Below are 20,115 nucleotides of genomic sequence, written 5' to 3'. Positions count from 1 at the left end.
ACATCTCTCATTCCACACAGATGTACGTATAATGCAATTAATACTGAAGGCATATGATATGTCTACATGCACATGGAATATCTACCTGGTAAAAATCTATAAATGTTGTTTTATACAATTGTTTGATAATAAAGATAAGTACCTTCTTCCTTGTCCCAGAGACTTTCACAGAAGTATCTCTGCAGAAAACATGCGATGATTGCTAAAGCCAGTGACGGTCCAGGGTGCATCACTCCGTACCACTTCATTCATTCCAATATCAAACCCACCACTTCCTTCATTCCAATATCAAACCCACCACTTCATTCATTCCGATATCAAACCCACCACTTCATTCATTCCGATATCAAACCCACCACTTCCTTCATTCCAATATCAAACCCACCACTGCGTGTCCTAACTGTCACAAGGATCTGGGGTTCCTGGAAACAGAATCTCTTTCACCACTCTAAAACCAGATAAATAACTGTCAGTCCCTTCCTTTCCTAGTAAATGAAAAGGGACTCATCTGAACTAGTTTCCCTGCGTTCCACTGCTCTGTTCTCCTTTAGCCACTAGTCTGTGCAGCTTGCCTCTTAGACGGTTGGAAACCAATCATATCTGATACTGGCTTCCCTCAGAGATGCACCATGAGAAAACATGACCACCAGTTTCCTGTGTCAACGTCCATTTCCTGGTTAGATGCAGAGAGCTCTACTTCTCTAGAAGTTTCACACCATCTTTGGGATTCTGTGCATCTGTGGGTGTGGGTAGACGGAGTGTGAAATGTGTAAGTATGCCAGGCTGATCTGTGATGTAAGAGAAGGCAGCTGTGTTACAAGTCAAAAACATTTATTGAAGCACAGTTCCAATACATTAGTAACACTGAACAGTGGTGAGTCTATAGACCAATACCTTAGTAACACTGAACAGTGGTGAGTCTATAGACCAATACATTGCAAACAGAGTAGGGTGGACAGATGTGTTCTGTAATGAATGATACAGGCTTTGGCACAGCCTCTCAAGACTTGGTTTGACATCTTTAGACAGAATCAGTGAGGCTGTGTCCCATATAGTCCACTACTTTAGACAGAATCAGTGAGGCTGTGTCCCATATAGTCCACTACTTTAGACAGAATCAGTGATGCTGTGTCCCATATAGTCCATTACTTTAGACAGAATCAGTGAGGCTGTGTCCCATATAGTCCATTACTTTAGACCAGGTCCCATAGACCCTAAGGACTTTGTATGTCCAGGCTTAAATGCCCAAATGAAGGCTTAATAATTAATACTGTCTCGATAAAACAGAACTACAACACCACGTACATTAACACAAAACAAGACAAATGTAATCAGTCATAGGACTTCATCAACACATGTCACAATCCCATCTACTCATACTATGTGGATTATGAGCCCATTCTTCATCAACACATGTCACAATCCCATCTACTCATACTATGTGGATTATGAGCCCATTCTTCATCAACACATGTCACAATCCCATCTACTCATACCTTGTGGATTATGAGCCCATTCTTCATCAACACACGTCACAATCCCATCTACTCATACTATGTGGATTATGAGCCCATTCTTCATCAACACATGTCACAATCCCATCTACTCATACTATGTGGATTATGAGCCCATTCTTCATCAACACATGTCACAATCCCATCTACTCATACTATGTGGATTATGAGCCCATTCTTCATCAACACATGTCACAATCCCATCTACTCATACTATGTGGATTATGAGCCCATTCTTCATCAACACATGTCACAATCCCATCTACTCATACTATGTGGATTATGAGCCCATTCTTCATCAACACATGTCACAATCCCATCTACTCATACTATGTGGATTATGAGCCCATTCTTCATCAACACATGTCACAATCCCATCTACTCATACTATGTGGATTATGAGCCCATTCTTCATCTACATATCCTGTCTGGACATTCTGTTTACTGTTGTTCACCAGGTCAACTTCCTGGTTCATGTCAATGTACTTGGTGATTCTATTGGGATTATTACCATAGCAGACTACTACACACAGCAGCCCTGTGAAATACCAGGGCCAAGGAATGCATGCATTTCTTCTCAATGTCATTTCTGTCTCGTGTTTTGTTGGGAGTGTACGTGACTACACTGAGGTGTGACCTGCTGCTGTGGGTGGGCTTTCCTTGAATCTCTTAAAGGGGGGGGGGGTCTGGCCCCCGACTGGTAACAGAGAGAAACAGGTAGAGAAACAAGTAGAGAAACAGGTAGAGAAACAGGTAGAGAAACAGGTAGAGAAACAGGTAGAGAAACAGGTAGAGCGAGAAAGACAATTATTCTGTCTACTAGACAAGCAGAGTCAATGGGTCTTAAAGTAGCTGTCCAGTGAAAATCCATTAACTCAAGTAATGTCCTATACTCATATTTGTGGCCAATGCATACATTTGAGAAAACAAAACACACAAAAAAAAACCACCTCAAACTTATATCTCAAATACACTTCTTGCTATTTCCTCATAGAACATGATGTAATGTTGGCTCATTGGCCGAGCTGGCCAATCAGCGGTCTAGTCGCATTAATATTTTTAATGACCGGTATACGCCCACACCATTCTGATGCTGGGGTAAGCCCACACCATTCTGTTGCTGGGGTAAGCCCACACCATTCTGATGCTGGGGGTAAGCCCACACCATTCTGTTGCTGGGGTAAGCCCACACCATTCTGTTGCTGGGGTAAGCCCACACCATTCTGATGCTGGGGTAAGCCCACACCATTCTGATGCTGGGGGTAAGCCCACACCATTCTGATGCTGGGGTAATCCCACACCATTCTGATGCTGGGGGTAAGCCCACACCATTCTGTTGCTGGGGTAAGCCCACACCATTCTGATGCTGGGGGTAAGCCCACACCATTCTGTTGCTGGGGTAAGCCCACACCATTCTGTTGCTGGGGTAAGCCCACACCATTCTGATGCTGGGGTAAGCCCACACCATTCTGATGCTGGGGTAATCCCACACCATTCTGATGCTGGGGTAAGCCCACACCATTCTGATGCTGGGGTAAGCCCACCCCATTCTGTTGCTGGGGTAAGCCCACACCATTCTGATGCTGGGGTAAGCCCACACCATTCTGATGCTGGGGTAAGCCCACACCATTCCAACACAGAAAAGCTGCTTTTTAAGCTATTTCACTCTTACAGTTAAAAATGGCACATTAATCACATTAGATGCATTTATTTCACTCATCTTCACCCCGGAGCAGGGTTGGGGTGAAGATAATTGAAAATAGATGCCATTATATAATTTGAATTTGAGTTTACTTTGTGAATTGACTGAACCCAAACCCTGCCCTGGAGCCTATATAATCACAGAATGGTCCTCTCGTCCTTCGGGGGGCGCCGTCTGGTCATGGCAGGCATACGGTAGCGCAGCTCCTTCCAGAAGGCTGAGGACAGGGGTTTGGAGTGGGAGCCCCTCCAGGTGACGGTGTGTCCTGACTGGGCCAGCAGCCGCATGGCCTCAGGGAGGGAGTCCAGCTTCAGATCCACCTAAAACGTTTACAGAATAATGTAGTGAAATGTTCTTTTGGGGGGGGGGGGGGGGTAGCCCCGACCGGGACTTGAACGGAGGTCCACCGACTACCAACCCAACACCTTAGTTGTTACACCAAGAGATCCAAACCCCTTGAACAAGATCACTAGGTGTTGTGTTAAGGTTACAATTACTAATTGAACTTATGTAGCGCTTTTCATTACAAAATAGAATCTCGAAAAAGCACTGAAGACAAACATGCACAACCAATTGCAAAAGTGGAAAAATAATGTTTCTAGTCAGCTTTGGAAAGCAGTTCGAAAATAAGTAGAAGCAGTTGTGCGTTTTAAAGGAAATGGAATTGAAACAGAAAGACAGCATGGCATCAGCTCCATGTCTACCTGTTTATTTAGTTAGATAGACAGCATGGCATCAGCTCCAGGTCTACCTGTTTATTTAGTTAGATAGACAGCATGGCATCAGCTCCAGGTCTACCTGTTTATTTAGTTAGATAGACAGCATGGCATCAGCTCCAGGTCTACCTGTTTATTTAGTTAGAAAGACAGCATGGCATCAGCTCCAGGTCTACCTGTTAATTTGGGAAATTGATTTGACAGGGACAGCGCACATTCACCAACGAATCATCCCAAATGGCACCCTATTCCCTTTATAGTGCACTACTTTAGACCAGGGCCTAAAACACTATATAGGGAATAGGGTGCCATTTGGGACACACCCTCAAAGCAAACTGTCGTCCATAGGCAGAACTCGTCCTTAGGCATAACTACCTGGCTGTCTGGGGCTGACTCTGTCTGGATGAGGATTAGCCAGGTCTGCCGTTCCACCAGTGCAGCATGGAGCCCAGTGAGTAGACTATACTGGCTGTCCTGCCCTGGGTTCAGCCCCAGACTGCTGGGCACCAGGATCAGTCTCCGGCTCTGCTCTATACACCCCAGCACCGCCTCAGCCACCGCTGGAAACACAGAGCACATACTTTACTGATACAGATACAGGAACAGAGGCACAGGAACAGATACAGGAACAGGAACAGATACAGGTACAAGAACAGGAACGGGTACAGGAACAGATACAGGAACAGGAACAGGAACAGATACAGGTACAGATACAGGAACAGGAACAGATACAGGTACAGGAACAGATACAGGAACAGGAACAGGAACAGATACAGATACAGGAACAGATACAGGAACAGGAACAGATACAGGAACATATACAGGAACAGATACATGAACAGGAACAGATACAGGAACAGGAACAGATACAGGTACAGGAACAGTAACAGATACAGGTACAGGAACAGATACAGGAACGGGTACAGGAACAGATACAGGAACAGATACAGGAACAGGTACAGGAACAGATACAGGAACAGATACAGGAACAGAAACAGGAACGGGTACAGGAACAGGAACGGGTACAGGAACAGATACAGGAACAGGTACAGGAACGGGAAAAGGAACAGATACAGGAACAGATACAGGAACAGGTACAGGAACAGATACAGGAACAGGAACGGGACAGGAACAGATACAGGAACAGGTACAGAAAAAGGAACAGATACAGGAACAGGAACAGATACAGGAACAGATACAGGAACAGGTACAGGAACAGATACAGAAACAGGTGCAGGAAAAGGTACAGGAACAGGTACAGGAACAGATACAGGAACAGGTACAGGAACAGGAACAGGTACAGGAACAGGTACAGGAACAGGTACAGGAGCAGGAACAGATACAGGAACGGGAACAGGTTCAGGAACGGGAACAAAAATGGGAATGGGAACGGGTACAGGAACGGGTACAGGAACAGGTACAGGAACGGGTACAGGAACAGGAACGGGTACAGGAACAGGAACGGGAAAAGGAACAGATACAGGAACAGATACAGGAACAGGTACAGGAACAGATACAGGAACAGGAACGGGACAGGAACAGATACAGGAACAGGTACAGAAAAAGGAACAGATACAGGAACAGGAACAGATACAGGAACAGATACAGGAACAGGTACAGGAACAGATACAGAAACAGGTGCAGGAAAAGGTACAGGAACAGGTACAGGAACAGATACAGGAACAGGTACAGGAACAGGAACAGGTACAGGAACAGGTATAGGAACAGGTACAGGAGCAGGAACAGATACAGGAACGGGAACAGGTTCAGGAACGGGAACAAAAATGGGAATGGGAACGGGTACAGGAACGGGTACAGGAACAGGTACAGGAACGGGTACAGGAACAGGAACGGGTACAGGAACAGGTACAGGAACAGATACAGGAACCTGTACAGGAACAGGAACAGGTACAGGAACAGGTACAGGAACGGGAACGGGTACAGGAACAGGTACAGGAACAGATACAGGAACAGGAACCTGAACAGGTACAGGAACGGGTACAGGAACAGTAACGGGTACAGGAACAGGAACAGGTACAGGAACAGATACAGGAACAGGAACCTGTACAGGAACAGGAACCTGAACAGGAATAAGAACATGTACAGGAACAGGTACGGATACAGGAATAGGAAGAAAAACGGGTACGGGTACACGTACAGGAACTGGAACGGGAACAGGTACGGGAATGGATATGGGAACTGGTACAGGTAGAGAAACAGGTACAGAAACAAGAAGAGGAACAGGAACAGGAACAGGAGTGCAGGAACAGATACAGAAACAAGAACAGGAACGGAACAAGAACAGGTACAGGAACAGGTACAAGAATAAGAACAGGAACGGATACAGGAACAGGTGTAAGAATAAGAACAGGAATGGATACAGGAACAAGAACAGGAACAGGAACAGGTACAGGAAGAAGAACAGGTACAGGAACAAGAACAGGTACAGGTAGAGGAACATGTAGAGGTGGAGGAACAAGTTCAGGAACAGGAAAAGGAACGAATACAGGTACAGGTAGAGGTAGAGGAACATGTAGAGGTAGATGAACAGGTAGAGTTAGATGAACAGGTAGAGGAAGAGGAACAGGTAGATGAACAGGTAGATGAACAGGTAGAGGTAGAAGAACAGGTAGAGGTAGAGGCACAGGTAGAGGAAGAGGAACAGGTAGATGAACAGGTAGAGGCACAGGTAGAGGTAGGAGAACAGTGCATACACAAACACACACACACACACACACACACACACACACACACACACACACACACACACACACACACACACACACACACCAGTATGAGGAGAAATGTGAGGACAGTGGACTGACTCACCCTCCCCAGGGAGCACGTCACGGTCGTAGAGACACAGGCTGTAACCATACTCCTCCTCCAGCACCTCCTCCACCTGACGCCTGTCCTCCTCACTGACATCTGACTCTGTGTCACTCTTATAACACAACACAAAGGCATCGTAACGCTTCCCATCTGAAACACACCATTCAGGCAAGTTATAACACAGAACATAGGCATTATAACACAGCACATAGGCATTATAAAACAGGACATAGGCATTATAACGCAGCACATAGACATTATAACACAGGACATAGTCATTATAACACAGCAGATAGGCATTATAACACAGCAGATAGGCATTATAACACAGCGGATAGGCATTATAACACAGCAGATAGGCATTATAACACAGCACATAGGCATTATAACACAGCACATAGGCATTATAACACAGCACATAGGGATTATAACACAGTACATAGGCATTATAACACAGTACATAGGCATTATAACACAGCAGATAGGCATTATAACACAGCACAGGCATTATAACACAGCACATAGGGATTATAACACAGTACATAGGCATTATAACACAGCACATAGGCATTATAACACAGCAGATAAGCATTATAACACAGGACATAGGCATTATAACACAGTACATAGGTGTTGTTACACATCCCATTTGAAACTAACACAATTAATCCAAATCATGTGGTGAAACACGATCTACAACGAGACTGTTTGCATGAGACATTGGCATGTTTGGTGTTAGGTGTTATTCTCACCAGAGACGTTGTGATGATGCCAACCCAGATCATCTCTGAGAAATAGAATGATGTCCACCTTCAGCTTGACATAGACAACAGTCACCACCACCACCGTTACGACAAAGACCCCCACTATACCCAGCACCAGGAAGTGGAACTGCGGTGGACCTAAAGGGTGACATGAAATACACACACACACACACACACACACACACACACACACACACACACACACACACACACACATACATACATAAACCTGGTTATATCAAACCGCTGTTACTGTACAGCAGAAAGAGAAACTGGAGAGAAAAAAATATCACAGAAAATCATCATCATTTCACACAGAAGTGATCATAATATATTCTTGATTAAATGTCATGGTAACCTAAGAGCAGGAGAGATAATATCTTCTTGGTTAAATGTCATGGTAACCGAAGAGCAGAATAGATCATATATTCTTGCTTAAATGTCATGGTAACCTAAGAGCAGAATAGATAATAATATCTTCTTGATTAAATGTCATGGAACCTAAGAGCAGAATAGATAATAATATCTTCTTGATTAAATGTCATAGTAACCTAAAAGCAGAAGAGATAATATCTTCTTGATTAAATGTCATGGTAACCTAAGAGCAGAAGAGAGGGTTCTGTGAAATGACCATTAGAGTTTGATAAAGGAAGACTCTGTAATATTTTAGATGATTGGAAAGCTAAGATGTCCCTTTAAGAGGCTGCTTGACTTACTCTTCTGTTTGAAGGTGATGGAGACCTTGTCGTTCCCAGATGAATAATCCAGTTGACAGGTGTATGTGTTCCTCAGCTGCTCCTCTGACACCTGACTGATCACCAGTGATGCCTGGTCATTCTCTCTGGAGAAACAGTCAAGTGTGTTATGTTAAGTGATTTTAAATAGTATTTGAACCCAGGTCTGTTCTGTAGTGAGTGTACTCACTGTGAAACGTTATAAAATACTGGTAGGGTCTTCTGGTTCTTCTCCACAAAAGATCTGTTTTCCATCCAGTATACATTGTCAAATTCAGAGGACAGGACAGCCCTGCAGACCACCACCACAGTAGATCCTGGAGAAAACACATAACATTCACTAACACTTTGCTAGCTACCTCTCATAGAGTGCCATATATAAAGTCAGACAGCCTCAGCCACTCCCTGTCACCAAAGGAGTACCCCAAGGCTCAATCCTAGGCCCCACGCTCTTTACATCAACAAATATATGATAGCTGGCAATAAATATGATAGCTGGCCACTACTGTCCTATTTCACTGTAGAGCCTCTAGCCCTGCTCAATATCCCTTAACCAACCATGTTGTTCCACCTAATACATATGCGATGACATCACCTGGTTTAAACGTCTCTGGAGACTATATCTCTCTCATCATTACTCAATCCCTAGGTTTACCTCCAATGTACTCAAATCCTACCTTACCTTTGTCTGTACACTATGCCTTGAATCTATGTTATCGTGCCCAGGCACCTGCTCCTTTTCCTCTCTGTTCCGAACGTGCTAGACGGCCAGTTCTTATAGCATTTAGCCGTACCCTTATCCTACTTTTCCTCTGTTCCTCTGGTGATGTAGAGGTTAATCCAGGACCTGCAGTGCCTAGCTCCACTCCCACTCCCCAGGTGCTCTCATTTGTTGATTTCTGTAACCGTAATAGCCTTGATTGCATGCATGTTAACATTAGAAGCCTACTCCCTAAATCTGATTACTCACTGCTTTAGCACACTCTGCCAACCCGGATGTCTTAGTCGTGTCTGAATCCTGGCTTAGGAAAACCATCAAAAACCCTGAAATCTCCAAAGCTAACTATAACATTTTCCACCAAGATTGAACTGCCAAAGGGGGCGGTGTTGCAATCTACTGCAAAGATAGCCTGCAGAGTTCTGTATTACTATCCAAGTCTGTACCCAAACAATTCGAGCTTTAACAAAAAATTCACCTTTCCAGAAACAAGTCTCTCACTGTTGCCACTTTCTATAGACCTCCCTCTGCCCCCAGCTGTGCTACTAGGTGACCTAAACTGGGACATGCTTAACACCCCGGCCATCCTACAATCCAAGCTTGATGCCCTCTCACACAAATGATCAATGAACCTACCAGGTACAACTACAAACCCGTAAACACGGCCACCCTCATAGATGTCATCCTAACTAACTCACCCTCTAAATACACCTCTGCTGTTTTCGATCAAGATCTCAGCGATCACTGCCTCATTGCCTGCATCCGTAATGGGTCTGCGACCAAACGACCAGCCCTCATCACTGTCAAACGCTCCCTAAAACACTTCTGCGAGTAGGCCTTTCTAATCGACCTGGCCAGGATATCCTGGAATGACATTGACCTCATCCCGTCAGTAGATGATGCCTGGCTATTCTTTAAATGTGCCTTCCTCACCATCTTAAATAAGCATGCCCCATTCAAAAAATTTAGAACTAGGAATAGATATAGTCTTTGGTTCACTTCAGACCTGTCTGCCCTTGACCAGCACAAAAACATCCTATGGCGTTCTGCATTAGCATCGAATAGCCCCTGTGATATGCAACTTTTCAGGGAAGTTAGGAACAAATATACACAGGCAGTTAGAAAAGCTAAGGCTAGCTTTTTCAGACAGAAATTTGCATCCTGTAGTACTAACTCAAAAACTTCTGGGACACTGTAAAGTCCATGGAGAATAAGAGCAACTCCTCCCAGCTGCCCACTGCTCTGAGGCTAGGACACACTGTCTCCACCGATATATCCACTATAATTGAGAATTTCAATAAGCATTACTCTACGGCTGGCCATGCTTTCCACCTGGCTACCCCTACCCCGGTCAACTGCCCGGCACCCTCCACAGCAACCCGCCAAAGCCCCCACAATTTCTTCTTCACCCAAATCCAGTCAGCTGATGTTCTGAAAGAGCTGCAAAATCTGGACCCCTACAAATCAGCCGGGCTAGACAATCTGGACCCTCTCTTTCTACAATTATCTGCCGAAATTGTTGCAACCCCTATTACTAGCCTGTTCAACCTCTCTTTTGTATCGTCTTGAGATCCCCAAAGATTGGAAAGCTGCCACGGTCATCCCCCTCTTCAAAGGGGGTGACACTGTAGACCCAAACTGCTACAGACTATCTATCCTACCCTGTCTTTCTAAGGTCTTCGAAAGCCAAGTCAACAAACAGATTACTGACCATTTAGAATCCCACCGTACATTCTCCCCTATGCAATCTGGTTTCAGAGCTGGTCATGGGTGCACCTCAGCCACGCTCAAGGTTCTAAATGACATCATAACCGCCATCGATAAGAGACATTACTGTGCAGCCATATTCATCGACCTGGCCAAGGCTTTCGACTCTGTCAATCACCACATTCTTATTGGCAAACTCGACAGCCTTGGTTTCTGAAATGATTGCCTCGCCTGGTTTACCAACTACTTCTCAGACAGAGTTCAGTGTGTCACCCTTATTGGAATGTATAGGCCACCTTCCACCAAAAGTGTGTTTTTTGATCAGTTTAATAACATGCTTAGGGAATGTGATTTTGGGAAAGAGGTCATCTTAATGGGAGATTTTAAAATTATTTATGAAGACAAGTCTTGTCGGAAAACCCTCAAACAGGTCACTAATACCTTTGACCTTACACAGCTAGTTAAAGGGCCAACCAGGGTGACTTGTTGCTCTAAAACACAGATTGATTTGGTGCTCAGTAATAAACCAGAGAGAGTGACTAAATACTGGGCTATCTGATCATAATCTGACACTTATAGCCAGAAAGCTGTCTAAGAGCAGGTTTAACCTCTCTACTGTTAGAAAGCCGGATCAACTAAGAATACCTAAGAGTGAATTAAACTATTTTGAAAACGCAATTATGTTCAGCCTGTACATTAATGATCTGCCTTCTGTCTGTACTGGGTCTGAAGTTCAAATGTATAGAGATGATACAGTGATATATGTGCATGTAAAGAGCAAACAACAAGCTGCACAAGAACTCACTACTGTAATGGTCCAGGTTACAAAGTGGCTCAGTGACTCGTGTTTCCATCTCAATGTGAAAAAAACTGTTTGCATGTCCTTTACAAAGAGGTCAGGGGAGAAGCTCCAGGTGGTATCTGATTTTAAGTACCTTGGCATCATACTTGATTCCAACCTCTCTTTTAAAAAGCATGTGAAAAAGGTTATTCAGATAACCAAATTCAACCTAGCTAATATCCGATTTATACTAAATTGTTTGACTACAGAGGTAGCAAAACTGTACTTAAAATCTATGATACTCCCCCACTTAACATACTGCTTGACTAGTTGGGCCCAAGCTTGCTGTACAACATTAAAGCCTATTCAGCCTGTCTGCAAACAGGCTCTCAAAGTGCTTGAGAGGAAGCCCAATAGCCATCATCACTGTTACATCCTCAGAAAGCATGAGCTCCTGAGTTGGGAAAATCTTGTGCAGTACACTGACGCATGTCTTGTATTCAAGAGCCTAAATGGCCTGGCTCCCCTCCACTCAGTATTTTTGTTAAACAGAAAACCCAAACAAATGGCAGCAGATCCACAAAGTCTGCCATGAGAGGTGACTGTATAGTTCCGTTAAGGAAAAGCACCTTTAGTAAATCTGCTTTCTCTGTGAGAGCTTCCCATGTCTGGAATACACTGCCATCAGACACACATAACTGCACCACCTATCACACTTTCACAAAATGTATGAATACATGGCTAAAGGTCAATCAGATTTGTGATCATGGTCCCTAGCTGTGTGTTGCCGCATCCATGTTGTCTGTTGTCTGTAGCTTGTGAAGTGTGGAAACACTTTGTTGCTTTTATGAATATTGTAATTGTTTTTAATAACCTGCCCAGGGACTGCGGTTGAAAATTAGCCGGCTGGCTAAAACTGGCACTTTTACTGAAACGTTGATTAATGTGCCCTGTAAAAATCAAATAAACTCAAACTCAAATCGGAGCGCCTGTTGTCCAGACCTCTGGCAGTCTCTATGGGGGTGCCACAGGGTTCAATCCTCGGGCCGACTCTCTTCTCTGTATACATCAATGATGTTGCTCTTGCTGCTGGTGATTCTCTGATACACCTCTACGCAGACGACATCATTCTGTATACTTCTGGCCCCTCTTTGGACACTGTGTTAACAACCCTCCAGATGAGCTTCAATGCCATACAACTCTCCTTCCGTGGCCTCCAACTGCTCTTAAATGCAAGTAAAACTAAATGCATGCTCTTCAACCGATCGCTGCCCGCACCTGCTCGCCCGTCCAGCATCACTACTCTGGACGGCTCTGACTTAGAATACGTGGACAACTACAAATACCTAGGTGTCTGGTTAGACTGTAAACTCTCCTTCCAAACTCACATTAAGCATCTCCAATCCAAAATTAAATCTAGAATCGGCTTCCTATATCGCAACAAAGCATCCTTCACTCATGCTGCCAAACATACCCTCGTAAAACTGACATCCTACCGATCCTCGACTTCGGTGATGTCATCTATAAAATAGCCTCCAACACTCTACTCAACAAACTGGATGCAGTCTATCACAGTGCCATCCGTTTTGTCACCAAAGCCCCATACACTACCCACCATTGCGACCTTGGTTGGCCCTCGCTTCATACTCGCCAAACCCACTGGCTACAGGTTATCTACAAGTCTCTGCAAGGTAAAGCCCCGCCTTATCTCAGCTCACCATAGCTGCACCCACTCATAGCACGCGCTCCAGGAGGTATATCTCACTGGTCACCCCCAAAGCCAGTTCCTCCTTTGGTTGTCTTTCCTTCCAGTTCTCTGCTGCCCATGACTGGAATGAATTGCAAAAATCCCTGAAGCTGGAGACTCACATCTCCTTCACTAGCTTTAAGCACCAGCTGTCAGAGCAGCTCACAGATCACTGCACCTGTACATAGCTCATCTGTAAACAGCCCATCTATCTACCTACCTCCTCCCCATACTGGTATTTATTTATTTGGCTCCTTTGCACCCCAGTATCTCTACTTGCACATTCATCTTCTGCACATCTACCATTCCAGTGTTTAATTGCTATAATGTAATTACTTCACCACCATGGCCTATTTATTTCCTTAACTTACCTCATTTGCACTCACTGTATATAGACTTTTTGTTTTCTTTTGTTCTACTGTATTATTGACTGTATGTTTTGTTTATTCCATATGTAACTCTGTGTTGTTGTATGTGTCGAATTGCTAAGCTTTATCTTGGCCAGAATCACAGTTGTAAATGAGAACTTGTTCTCAACTAGCCTACCTGGTTAAATAAAGGTGAAATAAAATAAATAAATAAATAAAATATTTGTTTTCGCAAACATCCTTTCTGAATTTAAAAGTAATCCTCGAAGTAATCATCTAGTTTTTCAAAAGTATCTGTAATCTGATTACAATATTGTTTTGCTGGTAAAGTAATAGATTACAGTTACAATGTTTTTTTGTAATCTCTTCCATGTAATCTGTTACTCCCCAACCCTGCACACACATTCACACACACGTGACAGTAAAGACACTAATTGACACCCATACAGATAGGTAGAGAGGAACTCACCCATATCTACTTCAATAACCTCCCCATCCCGAGGTTCGATGATCTTTGGCATAACCGGGGAACTTCCTGTACAATACAATAATATCACTGTATTCAAAACTCAAATATCACTGTAGTCAAAACTCAAATATTACTGTAGTTAAAACTCAAATATCACTGTAGCTGAAACAGAAATATCACTGTAGCTGAAACAGAAATATCACTGTAGCTGAAACAGAAATATCACTGTACCTAATACCAAATATCACTGTAGCTGAAACAGAAATATCACTGTAGCTGAAACATAAATATCACTGCACCTAATACCAAATATCACTGTAGCTGAAACAGAAATATCACTGTAGCTGAAACATAAATATCACTGCACCTAATACCAAATATCACTGTAGCTGAAACAGAAATATCACTGCACCTAATACCAAATATCACTGTAGCTGAAACAGAAATATCACTGCACCTAATACCAAATATCCCTGTAGCTGAAACAGAAATATCACTGTAGCTGAAACATAAATATCACTGCACCTAATACCAAATATCACTGTAGCTGAAACAGAAATATCACTGTAGCTGAAACATAAATATCACTGCACCTAATACCAAATATCACTGCACCTAATACCAAATATCACTGCACCTAATACCAAATATCACTGTAGCTGAAACATAAATATCACTGCACCTAATACCAAATATCACTGTAGCTGAAACAGAAATATCACTGTAGCTGAAACATAAATATCACTGCACCTAGTACCAAATATCACTGCACCTAATACCAAATATCACTGCACCTAATACCAAATATCACTGTAGCTGAAACAGAAATATCACTGCACCTAATACCAAATATCACTGCACCTAATACCAAATATCACTGTAGCTGAAACAGAAATATGAATGTAGCTGAAACACAAACATGAAGGTAGTTAAAAGGAAACTATTTCTATAAATAGTTTTGAACAGAATAAAGCATCAACATGGACATAAGTTACAGATCCTTGCATTGTCTTTAGCCTTCCCCTGTAACCCAGGTTCAGATCCACCAAACATGAAATACATCTTAATTGACAAATACATTTCAAGGTATCTTTGCAAAAGGTCAGAAGCTCCAAAACCATACAGCAGGATTGGGGTCAATTCTATTTCAATTCCAGTCGATTCAGGAAGTACACTGAAATTCTAATTCTCTTCAATTCTTTTCAATTAATAAACATTTCAAATTTGAATTGGATTTACTTTCTGAATTTGACTGAAATGTAAAAATGTATCCCAACCCTGATATCCAGTAATGTCCAGTAACTTCTTACCTTCTTCAACTGTCCGCCCCGTGGTTCTGGACAGGGTAAACACCTGTCCATCATGGAGGTTTGAGTTGTATGTGTAGTATGAAGTGCAGGTATAGTAACCATTGTCAATTTCAGAAGCACTCGTCAGGTATCCATCGCCAAAGTCAGAGGGTAACTCTGTGTCACAGTTCTACAATGCATTAATCAAGACACAGGTAATACACAGGTAATACACAGGGAATACACAGACAATAACAGGTATGACACAGATAATACACAGGCAATAACAGGTAATAACAGATAATAACAGGTAATAACAGGTAAGACACATATAATACACATATAATACACAGGTAATAAACAGGTAATAACAGGTAATACCAGGCAATAACAGGCAATAACGCGTAATAACAGGTAATAACAGGCAATAACAGGTAATAACAGGTAATAAACAGGCAATAACTGGTAATAACAGGTAATAAACAGGCAATAACAGGTAATAACAGGTAATATCAGGTAATAAACAGGCAATAACAGGCAATAACAGGCAATAAACAGGCAATATCAGGTAAGACACATAATACACAGGCAATAACAGGTAATAATAGGTAATACACAGATAATAAACAGGCAATAACAGGTAATAACAGGTAATATCAGGTAAGACACATATAATACACAGGCAATAACAGGTAATAAACAGGCAATAACTGGCAATAGCAGGTAATAACAGGTAATATCAGGTAAGACACATATAATACACAGGTAATAAACAGGTAATATCAGGTAAGACACATAATACACAGGCAATAACAGGTAATAACAGGTAATACACAGATAATAAACAGGCAATAACAGGTAATAACAGGTAATATCAGGTAAGACACATATAATACACAGGTAATAAACAGGTAATATCAGGTAAGACACATATAATACACAGGTAATAAACAGGCAATAACAGGTAAGACACAGATAATATACAGGCAATAACAGGCAATAACAGGTAATAACAGGCAATAACAGGCAATAACAGGTAATAACAGGTAATAAACAGGCAATAACTGGTAATAACAGGTAATAAACAGGCAATAACAGGCAATAACAGGTAATAAACAGGCAATAACTGGCAATAGCAGGTAATAAACAGGCAATATCAGGTAAGACACATAATACACAGGCAATAACAGGTAATAACAGGTAATATCAGGTAAGACACATATAATACACAGGTAATAAACAGGCAATAACAGGTAAGACACAGATAATATACAGGCAATAACAGGTAATAACAGGTAATACACAGATAATAAACAGGCAATAACAGGCAATAACAAGTAATAACAGGCAATAACAGGTAATAACAGGCAATAACAGGTAATAACAGGCAATAACAGGTAATAAACAGGCAATAACAGGTAATAAACAGGCAATAGCAGGTAATAAACAGACACTAACAGGTAATAACAGACAATAACAGGTAATAACAGGCAATAACAGGTAATAACAGGTAATAAACAGGCAATAACAGGTAATAACAGGCAATAACAGGTAATAACAGGTAATAAACAGGCAATAACAGGTAATAAACAGGCAATAACAGGTAAGACACAGATAATATACAGGCAATAAGAGGCAATAACAGGTAATAACAGGCAATAACAGGTAATAACAGGCAATAAACAGGCAATATCAGGTCATAAACAGACAATAACAGGTAAGACACAGATAATATACAGGCAATAACAGGTAATAACAGGTAATAACAGGTAAGACACAGATAATATACAGGCAATAAGAGGCAATAACAGGTAATACAGGCAATAACAGGTAATAACAGGCAATAACAGGTAATAACAGGCAATAACAGGTAATAAACAGGCAATAACAGGTAATAAACAGGCAATAGCAGGTAATAAACAGACACTAACAGGTAATAACAGACAATAACAGGTAATAACAGGCAATAACAGGTAATAACAGGTAATAAACAGGCAATAACAGGTAATAAACAGGCAATAAGTAAGGTAAGATTAGGTAAGGTAAGACACATAATACAATAGGTAAGACACATAATACACAGGGAGTTTTTCCTAGCCACCATGCTTCTACATTTGCATTGCTTGCTGCTTGGGGTTTTAGACTTGGTTTCTGTATAAGCACTTTGTCACATCTGCTGATGTAAAAAGGACTTTATAAATAAATGTGATTAATAAACAGGTAATCAATCACCTGGTAATCACCTGGTAATCAACTGGTAATAAACAGGTAATACAATGCCAGTGTCTATTGATGCTAATCACAAAACAGAGAGTTGTGAGAGTTTTGCTGCACCATCCATGACTGGTGAACTAAAACGTTGATGCTGGTCCCTGTGCTAGCTAGGACACCCACTCAGGCATGGGGAAAAACATGATATAACAGGGAAATACCCTGTGGCTTTTGGTCTCGTGGAAAAAAAATCTACAGACTATTCAATAGCACCTTGCCAACGGCTAGAGGGAAAACTCACCTCTTCAAGCACATGTAATGACGCATGTCTTTAGTTTTAGCCAAAGGCAAGTAAGAAGAACTAGAACTAGTGGAAACTCAACATCAGTGGATATTTACAACTACTTTGTCATCTGCTGGGGGGAGGGGGGGGGGGGGGGTAAAGAAAAGAAGAGGTCATACCTTGTACCACGTATAATTATGTTTTGTGAAGTTTTGTGGGACGCTGACTGACGTGCAGGTTAACTTTTCACAGGACTGTCTCAGATAGCACGTGACTGGATACACAGTCATATCTGTGTAACACTGGCCAGAGAACACTGTGATGTTAAACCACGCTGTACTCAGGGGCTGGCCACTGGCGTTGCTGAAACAGTCCAGAGAGAGAGATATGACCATTAATCAACCAATCAATCAATCAATCACATCATCAACCATTCAATCAGTCAATGAATCAACGCATGAACAGAATGGCGCATAAAATACATCAGAGGGAAGGAGAAAACAATTAAAGAACAAAAGTATGATTGATAAAACGGACAATAAAAGGCCAACTAGATTTGTAAGAGACAGACACTTACAGTAGTGAGCAGGAGTAGGACCCCTGATGGTTGGGAGAGACCCTCAGGATGACGAGAGTGTCGTCAGACATCCACACCGCAGGCTCCTGAAGCTCCCCAGGCCCAGAGTGGTTGCTCCATGCCAGGGTCAGGTTCCCCTCCATGTGCCCTGCCATGGTGGGCAGTGGGCACTGTAGCACTGCCATCTCTCCCTCCCGGACACCAACAGGCTCATGTGAAGGAGAGTCACATAACGCACAGCCTCCTCTGAACAGCTCTGTGGGAAGAACATCCAAGATAGACCGTCTCAGTGGAGGACGGAGGGCACCTTATTCCCTATATAGTGCACTACTTTTGACCAGGGTCCATGGCACCCTATTCCCTATATATAGTTCACTAGACCAGGGTCCATGGCACCCTATTCCCTATATATATAGTGCACTACTTTAGATCGGGGCTCCCCGTTGGGCTATGGTCAAGAGTAGTGCACTATGTAGGGTAGCCTAAATGTGCTGTACAAATATTTTATATGGTACAAATAAACATTTTACACCAACATTAAAATTGCTATGGGGGTGCTCAATAGTACAACAATTAGCGATGAAAGGTTTGTTGTATGAATGGTCTTTTTGGTTGGTTATCAGCAGTTTCTAGAGCAGGATACTCATCATGTGTTACTTATAATACATGTTGTGACCTGCTCATTCTAACAGACCTTTGGTTGCAGAGAGTACGAGGAACATAAACAGTGGGGTCATCTTCACCATGTTCTTAATTCACACACAGACAAACACACAGACAAACACACAGAGAGAGAAAGTCAATTGGTGAAAAGCCCCCAGAACCGCAAGTCTTAAAAAATATATTGAAAAAAATGACAGCAGAGAAACTTAAGCGAACATTTCATGAAAGTTAAATTATAAACAGGTACTAACAGATCAGCATAATGGTATTATGTTATAGAAAGCTGCACGACTATAGATAGAATAAGAATAACCTACAATACAATAACATTCAGTAAAGGAATTAATAACTTACTCAGCTGTGAGTGTAGAGGTAAATTCCAAGATTATATTGTGTATTTTCGCAGACCATTAAACAGAAACTGAGGTAATGCTTTCTGTTCTAGGCTACTTCCCTTTAAACTTTAGAATAGCAGTTTCGTTCTCGGTATGAACTGGAATGTCCATTTTCATATATTATATTTCACATGACTCCTCCTATAATCTATAGTGAAATGGACCGAGTGAATAAAGCTCGTGACTCCGTTGAGTGGCCTAGTTGCATGCTATCTATCCACTGATGAAGACTTAGCCTATTGACTGGAAGATGTCAAAGTGAAACTTTGTGATTCTAGTGCCATCGCAGGTGCTATATAAAGACTTGACAAGGCGTTACATAATACTTGTGGTTTCCCAGAAAATCCCGGCGTATCTAGGGCCACCTTCTTTCTGTGTGTGAGGAGAGCAGACCGCGACACTAGCTAGGTGTACGTCTAATTGGCGACAGATTTTCATGATAATATTGAAAATATGCGCACTTCCCCACCAGTGGTGTTTCCACTAAACTGACTTGTTTAGGATTAAAAAAAATCTGCATGTGATGACGTAGTGCACACAAAATGTTGTTTTTCCTTCAAATGTGCAGGTACCGAATAAAATCTAGAGTTCAATGTGTTTGCATCGCATTTTCAACTCTACCAGCAGTTTCGCCAAAACTTGCAT

At 42.2% G+C, this 20,115-nt stretch overlaps 2 protein-coding genes across 2 annotated transcripts in view; both read right to left on the bottom strand.

Annotated features, from left to right (window-relative positions):
- LOC118965334 (interleukin-18 receptor accessory protein) overlaps nucleotides 1–1,420 on the bottom strand; it is a 16,314-nt gene extending 14,894 nt beyond the window's left edge. The window contains exon 1 of the mRNA XM_090207305.1: nucleotides 143–1,420. Within this exon, the coding sequence (XP_090063431.1) occupies nucleotides 143–248 (106 nt within the window). The 5' untranslated portion in view covers nucleotides 249–1,420. The remainder of the gene's footprint in view (nucleotides 1–142) is intronic.
- Nucleotides 815–20,115, bottom strand: LOC118941082 (interleukin-18 receptor 1). Its single transcript, XM_036951589.2, has 12 exons — nucleotides 19,430–20,115; nucleotides 19,107–19,161; nucleotides 18,413–18,668; nucleotides 18,015–18,198; nucleotides 15,363–15,531; nucleotides 14,053–14,118; nucleotides 8,453–8,579; nucleotides 8,245–8,369; nucleotides 7,517–7,666; nucleotides 6,762–6,914; nucleotides 4,308–4,492; nucleotides 815–3,536 (listed from the first exon to the last, which is right to left on the bottom strand). The coding sequence occupies exons 2-12, from the start codon at nucleotides 19,156–19,158 to the stop codon at nucleotides 3,354–3,356; spliced, it is 1,650 nt and encodes a 549-aa protein (XP_036807484.2). The 5' UTR covers nucleotides 19,159–19,161; nucleotides 19,430–20,115; the 3' UTR covers nucleotides 815–3,353.

This window comes from Oncorhynchus mykiss, chromosome 18 (assembly GCF_057628025.1).
Source record: "Oncorhynchus mykiss isolate SJ-2025 chromosome 18, ASM5762802v1, whole genome shotgun sequence".
Classification (NCBI taxonomy): domain Eukaryota; kingdom Metazoa; phylum Chordata; class Actinopteri; order Salmoniformes; family Salmonidae; genus Oncorhynchus; species Oncorhynchus mykiss.
Note: the sequence above shows the minus strand (reverse complement) of the source record. Positions and strands in the feature narration are given on the sequence as shown.